At 35.2% G+C, this 12,824-nt stretch overlaps 1 protein-coding gene across 1 annotated transcript; it reads right to left on the bottom strand.

The window, feature by feature from the left end:
- Positions 1 to 11,265: 11,265 nt before the first annotated feature.
- Positions 11,266 to 12,596, bottom strand: LOC138312416 (uncharacterized protein MCAP_0864-like). Its single transcript, XM_069253300.1, has 2 exons — positions 12,453 to 12,596; positions 11,266 to 12,120 (listed from the first exon to the last, which is right to left on the bottom strand). The coding sequence occupies exons 1-2, from the start codon at positions 12,594 to 12,596 to the stop codon at positions 11,266 to 11,268; spliced, it is 999 nt and encodes a 332-aa protein (XP_069109401.1).
- Between the last annotated feature and the right edge of the window lie 228 nt (positions 12,597 to 12,824).

Here is a 12,824-nt window from a genome sequence, read left to right as displayed (position 1 = left end):
GTTGGTACAGGAAAGTTGCGAACAGCATCTGTTTGCTTGTGTCAACTTGAAACACCGTCTTTGGACAACACATGGCCAAGATAATAGACAGAAGACTGTGCAAAAAAAACCACTTGGCTGGTTATAAGGTAAGACCAGCTAATTTAAGCCGATCAAACACTTCCTGTAAATGATGAAGATGATCTTCAAAAGTGCGAGAGAAACACAAGAATATCATCAACATATACTAAGCACATTTCCAGTTAAGATCTCTCAAAACTTTTGTCATAAGTGACTGAAAGCTAGCTGGGGCATTGACAAGGCCAAATGGCATACGTTTCCACTGAAAAGCACCTGAAGGTGTTACAAATGCTGATTTATGTGCTGTATCTGGATCCATAGGTATCTGCCAAAAACCGGATGCTAGGTCAAGTGTAGAAAAGATTGAAGCTTTGGTGTCACCAATTGAATCATAAACATCATCTAAACGAGGTAATGGAAAGGACATTTGTTCTGTAACTGCGTTAAGTTTTCTATAATCTACAGCAAACCGCATTTGCCCATTTTTCTTTTTGACCATTACAACTGGACTTTGCCACATAGATGTAGATTCCTCAATGATGTTGTTATCAAGCATTTCCTGAATTTGACGATTCATTTCAGCCTTAACCTCAGGGCTTTGTCTATAAAATCTTTGCCTAACAGGTACAGCATTGACTGTTTCTATACGATGGGGTTGATGGTTAGTTCTACCTAACTCAGACAAGCTAGAAGCAAAGACTGACCTATTTGATTGTAAAAATGACAAAAGTAGATGTTGCTGTTTATCTGAAAGATCAGACTTTGAGAAATCAAAGGATAGATCAGAACTAGTTTCATCAACACAAGTATCAGAATCTAGAGGGGGAGGTGGAATAGGTTCATCTAGAGAAAGAACAGAATCCTCCTCATACAGTGAGGCAGTTGCTACAGATTGGTTTCTTTTGAGAGTAATAACCTCCTCAGATGGGTTCATAACCTGTAGAAATGTTTTTTTCCTGTTTTGAGAAAGGCTATGGACTTAGCACCAACTAAACCTAGTTTAGGTAGGAAAGATGAAGGTTCTAACAGTACTTGAGTTCCTGCTGACAGAAACTTTGACAGGAATAAGACATGTTGACAATGGTTGTATTGTTGTAGATTTTGAAGTGCCTGCTAGACCAATATTTGCTTCAACAGAAAGTATTGTATTTGAGTGTTTGTCATTGAGATGTAGGGTTTTTGTAGAAGTGTCAAATATCGCGCCATTTGCTTCTAAAAAATCCATGCCTAAAATCATGCTCTGATGGAACTTTTGGAATACATGAAATTTTTGTTTGATAATTACTTCACCAAATGAAATGGGCAAGATAATGGAACCAATGCTTCGGTGAAAATCACCGTCAGCCACACGTACTGTTACATCAGAATTCTGTAAGTGTAATATGTCAACCGAAAGTTTGGTCAACATTGTTAAAGCTACACAAGAGACAGTTGCTCCTGTGTCTATCAGTGCTTTCACTGGTAGGCCATTAACAATTACACTAACAGAATTTTTCTCAACAGAAGTAACAAGATTAACACACTCAGGAGTTAGTTAAGGTTTTACAGTGTTACTCTGAGAAGAAAGCTGTGGATTAGTTTTGTGCAGTGCATTCGAACTTTGGTGTCTATGCCCATCCTTGCTAGGGACAGGCGCGTGTCCCTAATGGTTAGTATTATTAGTGTTTTTCCTACAAAATTTAGCAAAGTGTGAATAGTATCCACACTTGAAACAAGTTTTATGAAATGCGGGACATTGCGTTCTGTCTTGACAGGACTTACCACAACCTGGACACTGCCGTTGGTTTTGTCCTCTGTTCTGTTGTTGTCTGTAGAACTGATGAGGGGGCTGTTGAGGGTGTTGACGTGACCTTCCTCTATCTGTCTGTACACTAGAAACTTCCTGAGCTTGGCGTAGTTTGTTAATTTCCGTAAGGATGGTTGACATGATGGACGCCATCTGTTGGTTGTCATCAGGCAGTTTAGGTTTCTCCTGATTGATGGTCAGGTTCGCACAGGCCAGCTCCGCCTGAACAATATCGAGGCTATGGTGAAGATCTGTGAATGTTTTGGGTTCCCTCCCAAGTACTCTGGCTTTATATTTGGGAGTGAGTCCATTTGTTATGATCATTACTTTCACATCCTCAGATAAAGTTGGTTGTTTTAGTCCTTCTTTTTCTGCTGTGGCCAAATAGGTTTGGGGTTCCTCTGCGTCCGCCTGTTTCATTGTCATGAACTTAAAGTTCATGGCAGCAGACTTGAATCGTCTGTCGAAGGCTTGTTTGAAGGTAATCATGTTGGCTTTTTCTGATGGTGGTAAGCCGTTTAGCCAAACTAAGGCAGCACCTTCAAAATGGCCACCAAACGCTGCAATGGTGTCTCTGTCTGACAGCCTACACAAATGCTGCCAGTTCTCCATTGACGGCCTTCAGAGGTCAGGGTCAGCACCATTGAATTTTTGAAGTGTAATGTTTATTAATGGTGCAGCGACAACCGTTTGTTGGAGGGGTTGCACCGCAGGAGTTGGAACAGGAGGTACTGGGGGAGGTGGTGGTAGTCCTTGTGATGATGTTGACTGTGTTGTTGTTGTTGTTGCTGTCGTTGACATGGTGAAACTGCGTAAATTATACCTCGGAACTGTTGAGGGCTGAGACTTTGGACCTTTGTTGTAGTTGATTGGACGGTTGTTTTGCAGCCTCTTCATCCACGGAATTTTTGGATCGCTCCACCAAGTTTTTATAAAGTTTTTGTTGGTTTTTCTGTAAAATATAATGGAGACAGCTTTTCAAATAGATGTTTCTCTTTATTCGTCCAGTCCGAAAGTTAATAAACAAAATCACAAAAGTTATAAAGATAATAATGACAATCTGTAGTTATACAGTAAAAGTTACGAACAACAATCTATAACGTAAACCTATATTGTTATAGGAGACCAGAGACTAAGATACAACCAGAGAATAATAATGTACATGGGGAAAATTAGTATATAGCTTGGCATGAGAAGTTTAGGATGAAGGCTGCTGAAGATTATGATTACAAGTTTGATAAGAAATTATTGAACACTTTTATAACTTCATAACTGATAATTAAAATGTAAATAAGGTATAAGTCAGATTAACCAAACAAGTCATAATTACTTTATAATTTAGAAGTTTGAAATATAATTATATTACTAGATGTACAATACTGTTTAGAAACATTGTTTGTAAATATTCCTAATAGTCTACATTCAAAACATAACAATAACTGGTCATCCTACACAATGAAAATACAAAGATTGTATTTAAAAATATAAATATACCTGCTGTGTCACAACACATTATTATAAAATAAATCTACATGTATTTGAAATCTGTGAAACATAGTCTACTCAAAATTACATTATTGATAATCATAAAAATAAACTTTTCAATCAGTTCTTTCTAATCTCAGCATTCACATAAAGGGAAGTTGACAAGTTAACAAGGGGGATAACTCTACATGACAAATTGTATAATTTGATCAAAACAAGGGAGGTAACTCCGTAAGATTTTAAGTAACACTCAATAAATACAAGGGAGGTAATTCACTAAAAATTTAAAGTAACAAGGCAATTAACAGATTGATAGATCTGGTTAGATTCACTTATAGGTGTTTTCAGTAAATGTTTAGAATGATTAATAAAGTGAAATGGTTACCAAAAAAGGAATATAAGTGATTCAAATGCTATCATATTTTGGTTTTAACAAAATAACAAAAATGATAATTTGCAATGAAAAAGCAATGAAATACATTCAAAGTGCTAGGAAAAACAATACTTGATCAATAATTTAAGGATAACAAATTAGAACTGTTGAAGAGTTATTAAAATGTTACCATTCATTTCTCTTTAATAAAAATAATAATTAAAGCGAATAGTCGGGCAAGTGACTGTAAAATCGGTAAAAATGGTATTAATATATCCGGTATAATTTCTTATGAATTAGAAAAATAAAACTTTCCGTCAAAATCGCTGTACATGGGAAGAAAATAATAATATCTATGGGAATCCTAAAAGTCCTCCCGACCGGCTATGAGTGCAGTTCAACCTTAACGCATGCGCAACACCCACCACTCTCCGTAGTAAACAAAACATGGCTACCGTAGTTTTGAACCAAAAGGTTTCCGCAAAAACAACCAACTGACTCACCTAAAATGCGAAAGGAAAGGCAATGGAGCAGCGACAATCCCAACAACTGACTCGGTAAACATTACAACGCATGGACAGTGTTAATACAACTTGTTATAGTGAAGAGAACAGTTCAAACGAGCACGCGGCTCCGGACCGCTACTGTACGTACCTAGGGCCTACTACCCGGTACTCCCTGCTCAGCTGATAGTGAGTGAGTCTTCGTATTTTGATCATTATGTAAATAGTCCCTAGCAGTATTTTTTCATAAATGAGTGGTCACATATGGTCACATGTTTCATACCTGTTCCCCAATCGCGTAAAACGTAACCCTGGGGTAAATAGCGGTTCTTTCGTGGGGCCTCTTTAGGGGTAATGAATGCCCTGTATATTTATAAAATGTACCGTTGTAATGCATGTACAGTTAGAATGTAACCGCTAGTGCATTATCAAGCTAAGATTTGTTTCAATTAATCTATAATATTATGCTACCGGTCAATTCATACAGTTCTGATGTATATATTTATAGATTTTTAATTTGTAAATTTTTGTTCTGTACATGTTCTGGTAGTGTTATACACATACATTGTATATAGGATTTACATTGTAGGTTAATTGGTAAAATTGTATTGTATATGTTCTGATATACACATATACATATGTACATGTAGGTTTTAGCTTGTTCTTTAGATATATTTGGAGGACACATACAGTATTATTTCTGGTCATAATAATAAATAGTGTTTGTACATGTGTATATGACAAACTTTACAGAGTTGAAATGTACTGCAGCCATGTATCATTTATAATTATTCTAAATTTTTGTTGGAACTTTAGATAATGAATTTTGTATCTTTTTTGAAACAATATTTGATTCTATCAAATGCATCAGTGAAACATTCACAACTTATAAAATGTTTTCTCTAAAATAAAAAATAAAAACCCTGTAGAATGAACCTACATTTATTCATTTATATATATTTGAAATTGATCATTTCAATTTTTGTCACATTCAACAGATATAAAAAATTGTTGGTTCTTTTTTTCAGGCACCATGCATGCTTAGTGACATGAATACATAAAGTTCATCCCTTGGACCTGTATACAAGTGTATGTATACATATACATACAATTAGCATCATATGAAGACTGAAGAATGTTGATTTGAGTGCTCTTGAAAGTAAACCTTTCCAATATGGACCTAGAAGATCATGAACAGAACATTTAAACAGTATTAATTTATTAAATGTTCCTTTCAACTGTAATCATTAAATAAAATTATGATGCAATACTTTTTCATTGTTTAACTTTGTAGAAATATTTGTTTATATTAGTCCTCTAGATCCAGTGATTATAATTCTTGCATCCATATGCCTGCCCATTTGTTTGTCAGGGCTTGTGAGATAGCTTTTCAATTACTTTTAAAATATAAGGATTTTTTTACATATAGCAATATAGATACCATTGTCTTAGGATTTCTAAATTCTACTTTACAAGAGAGTAGACTCAACATATAAATAAAACCATAAAACTAGCAAGTTATCTGAAATGTTAAAAATCTTTTTGTCTGAACCAAATTTCACATTTATTGTCTATGTGTAACTTGTACATAGACCATTTATGTATTAATACTGTAGTAACAGTGATTACAAACACATAGACTAAAATGTAGTATGTAGTACTATGTACATCTGTCTTTGATTTGAGTTCTAAACAAAAAAGTGGTACCTATTGGGAAGTTGTGACTTGGGCGAAGGGTGAAATACAGAAGAAATAGCTACACATGGAAAAAAGAAAGATATACAGTACCATATGGATTCAAGTTGCTCCAAAATCAATGAGACTAAATAACCAAAAAAAAGCCATGTAAACCCCAAATATGCAATGACCAGATCAATGATAAAGCACCCTTCCACTTCCAGTTATCTGTAGCTATTCTATATTTCAACCCCCCACTCAAGTTACAACTTCCCAACCTCATGATTCTTCTGTCTTTTAGCCCCCCACCCCCCAACACACACATACCTGATTGATTGTCATGTTATTTCAGGTTCCTATTCAGGTATTATTCCTAAAAACCAAAAAGGGTATACACACTGTGTACTCTCAAAGGAGGGGAACCACTTCATTCAAAAATGGAATTTACAATTTCATCTTAATTTTGAAATTTTCAATTTAATTATTAATTACTGGACTATTAAAACAGTATAGAACCCCTCGGCTACAGACAAAGTACTGTGGTACACATTTCTCTTAATTAATTACTTTTCTTCAACTCAATCATCTTTTTCTCCAGAGCACAAAAAAGAACAGGAAACAACAGAAAAGGAAAGTAACATACATGTAGGCCTATATGTTTTCTGGAAATATATATGATGTGTTAATTCTCACAGCATAGGCCTACATGAATGTAAAGAATTAAATATTATCAATGTTTGAGAGAATTTCCTAGTTGTAATTCTATAGCAGCTACATGGAATGTACGTTTACATATACATCATAAAAGTTTCTTTCCTTCCAGCTGGACATTCATGTCATCTCTCTCCAGAACTCAAATATTGTTTACAAAAAAAAACAACCAGAGACATAGATAATTTAATTAAATCTCTGCAAAAAACTTACACGAATAATTGAAACACATATATTGTACTTGTAAAATATCTATGTATGAGCTAATTTATTTTCACATCTTTGACAGCTACATGCATGGACGTTCTATGGAACGTTTTCGTGTGGTTTTAAAATGGGAAATTATGTTACGATTATTTGTATTTTAACCTTCATGATTCGGTTGATGTAAAATATACGACGAATGCGATGCTGCTAATAATTGCCCCTTGCCGGGGCCCCATCTCTGCATCGGCCGAATATTTGTGTCGATTTCCATATACAAGATGCTTTTATCGAAAAATGATTACAAAGCATTGTCATTAATGTAAGAATACTTCATTTGCATCAAATGTATCATCTCAAAACAACAATTTGCATACCGCATTAGTGGTTTATCACACGAAACGAAACCGACACGACTGAGAAACACATGTCCATGTTGACATTTCCACGCAGCCTCGTTTTCAAAGAGTTTGGCGAATTTATATTTAGAACACGGGGCTTCCCCAAAATTTCAATGGTCAAAACTGGACACCGTAAGCAGAAACTTGACCACCATTATGGTATACAATGACTTTTGGAAGGCCAAAGAACGCATTTAGACTGGTTTCCTTTGCCCGACTATTCACTTTAAATAATGTGTAATGCAAATACATGTAATGCTAGAAAAATTCTATATGAGAACAATCATTTTAGAATAACAATATAGAATAGTTCATAAGAAAAACATAGAACAATTTACAATACAAAATCATATATACAATTAAGATTGTAAAATAAAACATTTCTCACCTGTAAAATATAATGGAGACAGCTTTTTCAAATAGATCTTTTTCTTTATTCGTCCAGTCCGAAAGTGAGGACCTGGGCGATTTTTCGGAAAGTTAAATATCGCTGCTCCAAGGTGAGAGTTAATTACATGATTTGATTGGTCATTTTGGAGATTTCCTTTAGATATGTAAATAAGGTAGCCCTAAGGACTGTAGAGGCATACGCAGAACTACGCGTGGGTTCGGACCCTGAAGTTATCTATATGCAGGTAATCCCTAGGTAACCTTACATGAAGGGTATTATATACTTAATGACATTAGGACGTAAAAATTAACTTGAATACAAAGGCTGGTGTCACTGGGTAGCCGGAGGTAAACCTTTAAAGAGTATAGGTAAATAATAAATCTCTCAGAACGGAAATACGAAATTTATGTACACAAAGCAATGTTTGTTCATTAATCTTGTTTGATAGAAAAATTCACAGCGTCTGTCTAATCAGCTGATATCTTTTACTCAAATATTACAACAGGAAGGTAGAATTCAAAGGACCGTCTTTCTAAGGAATGTAATTCATTTTAATACGATTTAATACGACATATAATGGATGCAGGCTTTTAGCCTCTATATCCATATCAATATTACTTGAATTCAAATGATTTGATACAGTGATTACTACTTCTAGTGTAATTATAAATGTTCTTTGTATCCATTATTCTTCTAATCGTTCTATGTAGAGTATACAGTATACTCTTATATAATTTATACATGTATTTTAGTGTTCATTTGAGTTGAATACAGCATATAATAAAAGTTAAAATATTTGTTGACAGTTTCTCCAATGATTGTCTAAAAGTATTTCAAATTTCTTGACATCTGTTGCATCTATATAACATGCTGGGGTAAATTGTTCCAGGTATCTACAACTCGAAAACTGAAAAACATGTTTTCGAATATCAGTGTTACATCGTTTTTTGAATATTTTTGAAGAGTGTCCTCTTGTCCTGCTGTTGGTATCCATTTGGAAATAGACGATGTGACGCGCTCATCATAAATATTTTTCAGGATTTTGAAAACATTTATCAGGTCCCCTCTTTTCCTACGATGTTCTAGGGTAGGCAGATTTAGTCTCTGTAGACGCTCTGGGTATGGCAAGTCTTTAAAGCCTGGTATGAGCTTTGTAGCTCTTCGTTGGACGTTCTCAATAAGTTCTATGTCCTTTGTCATATAAGGACTCCACACACTTGAGGCATATTCCAGGTGGGGTCTCACGAGAGCCTTAAACAGTAGTTTAAACATTTTTTCATCCAGGAAGGTAAAGGTTCTTCTTATCAGTCCTAAAATGCTGTTTGCTTTATTTACTCCTAATTGGATGTGTGTTCTAAAATTTAAATCTTCATCCACTGTTACTCCAATATCCTTTTCTGATGTAATATTATCAAGATCTAATTGCTCGCCTGTTGTTCCAGACATACTATATACTCTCTTTTCTTTGGATTTAATCGCAAGGACTTTACATTTATTTGGATGAAATTTAAGTAACCACTTTTCAGACCATTTTTCAAGATTTATCAAGTCACTTTGCAAAATGTTTTTATCATCTATGCTTCTGATTTCTCTGTATAATTTTGTATCGTCTGCAAAAAAGTGGCGACTGGGATTCTGTATTTTCTGGTAAATCATTAATGTAGAGTACAAATAAAAAAATTGGTCCAAGGACGCTTCCCTGGGGTATGCCGCTTAATACAGGATATATCTTTGATGTTTCTCCATTTACAATGACCTTTTGGCATCTATTGCTAAGAAAATTTGTTATCCAGTTAGTAGCCCTATCACTCACTCCATATCCTTTAAGTTTCTTTATTAGACGACGGTGTGGGACTTTATCAAACGCTTTCATGAAGTCCATGTAAATTACATCCAGTTGACCACCGTTGTCAATTATTTTCGTCCATTCTTCCAAAACCATTAGTAGCTGAAGTTGCGTAGATCTCCCATTTATAAAACCAAATTGTTTATTACTCAAAAGATTATTTTTGTCCATGTGATTTACAATGCTATTTCTTACTAATTTTTCCAGTGTTTTCCCAATAATACTTGTAAGACTGACTGGTCTGTAGTTTCCTGCCTCAGATTTTGAGCCCTTTTTGAAAATTGCTGTTATATTTGCCTCTTTCCAAGCTTCTGGTAGTTTGCCTTCCTGGAGTGATCTGTTAAAAATTTCTGCTAGAGGGTTACTTATTTGCTTGCGTAGTTCCTTGAGGGTTTTAGGGTGCATCATATCCGGTCCTTGGGATTTATTTTCATTTAAATCATATAGCAATTTTTCAATTGCTTCTGGCGTGCAGTTAATTTCCTCAAATTGGTAGCTAATGTCTCTTTCTTGGAAGTCTGGTAAGCCTCCTGGTGGTTCTTGGGTAAAAACACTACTAAAAAATTTAGCAAGTACTTCTGCTTTATCCTGGTCTCTCACAGCAATTTTCTGGAGATCTCCATCTAGGCCCTTGAGGTCGGAAATGCCTGTTTTAACTTTTCTTTTTGAGTTGACATATTTCCAAAATTTCTTAGGTTGTTCTTTGATGTCTTCTGCTATTTTTCTTTCTAACTCTCGTTTGGATTTTCTTATCTCCCACTTAAGCTGATTTCTGATTCTTGTGTATTCTTTGAATTTTTTCTTCGGTTCTGGTTTCCATATACCGTTGCCATGCTCTATGTTTTTTCCTAATCTTCTTCAAAATTACCTCTTTTAATGGTGTCCTATCTTTTTGATCTCCTTGGTAGAGGCGAGGTTTGTGTTTTGGAATAAACTTATTTACTTTCTCAATAATTAGATTAGTAAATTTTTTGTACACTTCAGAAATATCTCCGTGGAGTATGTCTGACCAGTCCTCTGGCATATCTTCTCGCATACTGGTATAATCGCCTTTACTATATTTTGGGCGTGGCTTTTGATTTAAAGTTTTTAGAGATTTACAGAAAAAATTGAAGACAAAGTACCAAATGATCACTGCTTCCAATTGGACTTTCATAAGCAATATCTCTTATCATTTCATCTTCGTTAGTTATAACAAGATCCAAGATACTTGGTTCTGTTCCCTTCCTTTCTCTTGTATATTCTTTGACATGTTGATAGAGGTAGTTGTCTCTCAAACATTCGACAAAGCTCTCTCCTTCTTTGTCGTGGTTTGACGACCAGGTATTCCAATTAATTTTCGGCATGTTGATATCGCCAACTAATAACAGATGACTGTACTCTGGGTCAGATGATACAGATGTAATGAGCTTGTTTAGCTCCTCTACGTTTTCAGGACTCGAATTCGGACTTTTATACAGACATCCTATCAGTAAGCAGTTTTTATCAGCAAGATTGATTTTCACCCATACGCTTTCCTTGAATGTATTTCCTATGTTTACTTCTACTCCTTTCAGCGTTTCCTTTGTGTATATACCACCCCTCTATGACAATGTAATGCATTTTCATTCATAAATAAGTCATACCCTGGGATATGAAATTCTGTTCTGTTAGGTATATATCTGCAGTTTTTTTGGATACATCTCTGTAACTCCTATTATGTCGGCTTCGATTCCAAATTGCCTAAGCTTTAATTCCTCAAATTTATTAGGTAGACTATCAGCATTTGTATAGAATACTTTTAATCGGTCCTGAGAGTTTGTGTTGTATTTTTTGCCTGATTTTAGGTTCATTTCTTTATTTGCCGGACAATTTTTCTGTCCCAAGGTGGGCCCCTTACTCGAAATACATATTTCCCCGACTGAGATTTTTCTGTGTTCATGCGATTTGCATCGTCTCTTAGTTTTGCTTCATTTTCTCTTTCAGTTTTCGTTAGGTCGTTGCTGATCCTAACTGATTTGTATTCCTTAGTTGTTTGCAGCTCCCTTATGTTTTTAAAGAAGAGCTTTTTATCCTCTATTGATCCAAATGAAACCAATATTGGCCTTGGTTTTGCATCTTCATTTTCTTTGGCATTGCTTTCAGGCTTCTTAATTTTCCCTAGACGTACCACTTTAGTGATACTGTCAAGCAGTTCCTTGTTAAGTTTACAAGCTGACAAGATATCCCGTATCGTTTTCTCATCCTTTCTTTTTCTTTCGCTTCCCTCATTGCTTGTTTGTTCTTCAATTCCAAAACAGATGATGTTATTTTCCCTTTTCTTTCTATCTTCTAGTTCTGATAGAACTTCTTGGGTGTTGGTGGTGGTTTTGGGGGCTTCTGTCGATAGAGACTGTGTTTCTCTATTTACTCCAGTTGCCATTTCCTCCTTTATAATGTCCCTCACTTTGTTTTCATCACATTTGTTCTTGAGTTCAGATTCAATTTGCGTGATCCTTGTTTCAAACTCGTTCATTATTTCCTTGCATTTCTGCTCAATCATTTTTTCATTGTTAATATTCTTTTCTATATGGACTCTGCATGGAGCGCAGAACCACATAGCATTCGACTTTGAGAGTACAGCGTACTCATTGTCTCCCTTGTCCAAGCATTTAGTGCAGAAATGGCCTTCGCAGCGTTGACGCGATTCTAATAGTTCATATGACTACAGTTTTCTCAATAACTTATTTACAAAATACTGCAATATTAAGACGAAAACTAGTAAATAGTTAAATTTGACCAAATTGTTTCGCCTAATCATAACAATAGAGGAAATGAAGACTTCTAATTCAAATTTTATAAATAAAATAAAATCTCAAATTTCTCTTATGAAAAATATATGGCATTTAGAATTTCTGCGGTGGAGTTTTAAGTATTCATTTAGAAATTCCATCATGACCTGGAGCTCTTACTTATTACTTAAACCGGCAATTAGAACAAGTTATTTCGTCCTCAGTAATTTCGTTATTTAATAACTCATCTAATATACCCATCAACAATTTCGCCATCAAAGCTACGAGTGGACACGGAGTGCACGAGGTTTTGAGCTGTACTACAGGTAGACACGGTAGTCACAAGGTTTTCGGTATTACAGATAGCAGTGGGAGTAGGATGGGGCACTCCAGGTGGCAGCGCAAACATGTTCTTTTTGTCCCCCCTATTTTTCGATACGTCATGAAATTTTCTAAAATAAATGCTTTAGGAAAGAAAAAAAGGTCACTCGTGACACACATTTTTCGTACTTCAATTCCTAGAGAGAAATTTGTCCGTCTGACGCGGCGCATTTCACTTAAAACCGTTCATAGCACATTAATGTCAAAACTTAAATAGTAAAAATTCAATGTACACACGAAAAACTAGACTAAAAAT

This window comes from Argopecten irradians, unplaced genomic scaffold, assembly GCF_041381155.1.
Source record: "Argopecten irradians isolate NY unplaced genomic scaffold, Ai_NY scaffold_0312, whole genome shotgun sequence".
In the NCBI taxonomy this organism is placed as follows: domain Eukaryota; kingdom Metazoa; phylum Mollusca; class Bivalvia; order Pectinida; family Pectinidae; genus Argopecten; species Argopecten irradians.
Note: the sequence above shows the minus strand (reverse complement) of the source record. Positions and strands in the feature narration are given on the sequence as shown.

Bases quoted from the DNA above. Each gene is read 5' to 3' on its own strand.
- LOC138312416 (XM_069253300.1), bottom strand. From the start codon at position 12,596: ATGTTTGCGCTGCCACCTGGAGTGCCCCATCCTACTCCCACTGCTATC. The intron at 12,121-12,452 runs GTTGATGGGTAT...AGAAAACTGTAG, and splicing joins GTAGCTTTGATGGCGAAATT to TCATATGAACTATTAGAATC.